The sequence below is a fragment of the Trichinella spiralis genome, assembly GCF_000181795.1.
Source record: "Trichinella spiralis strain ISS 195 chromosome Unknown Scfld2472, whole genome shotgun sequence".
In the NCBI taxonomy this organism is placed as follows: Eukaryota; Metazoa; Nematoda; class Enoplea; order Trichinellida; family Trichinellidae; genus Trichinella; species Trichinella spiralis.
The window spans coordinates 1-1,532 of NW_003529411.1; the positions used below are offsets into that span (position 1 = coordinate 1).

The following is a 1,532-nucleotide window of genomic DNA, read 5'->3' on the forward strand; positions in this document are numbered from 1 at the left end:
AAATTCAAAATTTGCATACCAGCCCGCGGTTATCCCTCGACACACATCTCTCGTCGGATCGTAGATGGTGATGCGAAATATGTTGTCGTCGACCACCGACAAATTCACCGCCAACGGTTCCACCGCCGGTCCGTAGAACTCCTCGCCGTCGTAGGTGAGCGTCGCCTGGCCGGCGTCGTTCCTGAAATCCACCGAATAGCCAGTGTGGTCGGCCGGTATCTGGCACTTCGGTGCCCCGGCTGGCGCCTCAGGCTGCCAGCTGCAGCCCAGCTGCTGGCACAGCTGAGCGTCCAGGTGTTCCAATAGCTGATCGTGATAGTGGGGAACGCAATCACCGACGACATCCGAACGCCGGATACTGGGATGGTCGAGCTGATCGACGGACAGCCAAATGGCCAAGGCGATCAGGAGAATTAGCAACGCGAACGCGAGCACGTTCAAAATTGACCTGTTCGACTGCAGACGACTGGCGACGAGCGAAAGCATCCTGCGCGCCATTGGACTACAGTACTGACGATTGCATGTGAGCAAATGGAAGCTGAAAAATTTAATCACTACCGCTGAGCGACTGATTCACTTACAATATTGAATAAATAAATGCTTGTTTTTTTGGTGGGGGGGAGAGGAAACATATTATGCATATAATAAACTAGCTTTGGCTAAATATCGAACGTGCAGTTGGTTAATTGTATTATTGGCACCGGCATCCGTTGGTTGGCTGGCATTCATTCATTATTCAAACTGCACCATGTATCATCGTTCACAACTGCCAAAATTGCCAAACTATAACCTGAAACAAAGTTAATTCGATTATTAATTTTAGACGTTCAAATTTCACGATTACTAATTTGGAAAAAAGTAAACAGCAGAAAATTTTAATAATTTCATCTCATACAAAAAAACAAATTGCTAATTGAATTGGAAAATTAATGTTAAAATGAAACTGCAAAAAATGAGAGTACGTGAAAGTGAATGGAATGGGAAAATTAAAATGAAAAAAGCTAGTTTGATGATAACAAGCTCTGGTGGAACAAGTTTCTATCTAGAATATAAAGCTTGAAAAATTGCAACCGAAATATTCCATATCAAAATTTCGAACAAGTTTCATTTCTATTCATACAATTAATTAATTAATGATGAGAAAATTGTTTAAAAAAAGAATAATTTTTTCACTTGTAAACATTGAAAAATAAAAATTGATAAGATCGATTTTTCAATATTAGCAGCTTATATTTCCCATTCATAAAATTAATTATTTTCAAATTAAAAATAACTTCAAATTGATGAATGAATGAGTGCATTGTCAAATTTGCATACATAACTAAGCCAATTATGAAATGGTCGGATTATTTGGAAAAATATAAAGCAAAAACAAAATTGAATGTCACAAATGAAAGTCGATTATTTGAATACGTACAGAAATTATGGACGGAACAATCTGGTTTGGAATTATAATATAAAAATTTGGTCAAATTTATGTGTGACGAAGCACAATTTTGCAAACGATGCTCATTTGTCCAGTTTTTCGGTTT

General features: G+C 38.6%; 1 protein-coding gene across 1 annotated transcript; it reads right to left on the minus strand.

Annotated features, from left to right (window-relative positions):
• Nucleotides 1–45: 45 nt before the first annotated feature.
• Nucleotides 46–733, minus strand: Tsp_14675 (putative anti-sigma factor; the record flags this gene model as incomplete). Its single annotated transcript, XM_003368436.1, has 2 exons — nt 702–733; nt 46–538 (listed from the first exon to the last, which is right to left on the minus strand). Coding segments are annotated over exons 1-2 (525 nt in total), but the record flags the coding sequence as incomplete, so codon positions are not given.
• Nucleotides 734–1,532: the final 799 nt, after the last annotated feature.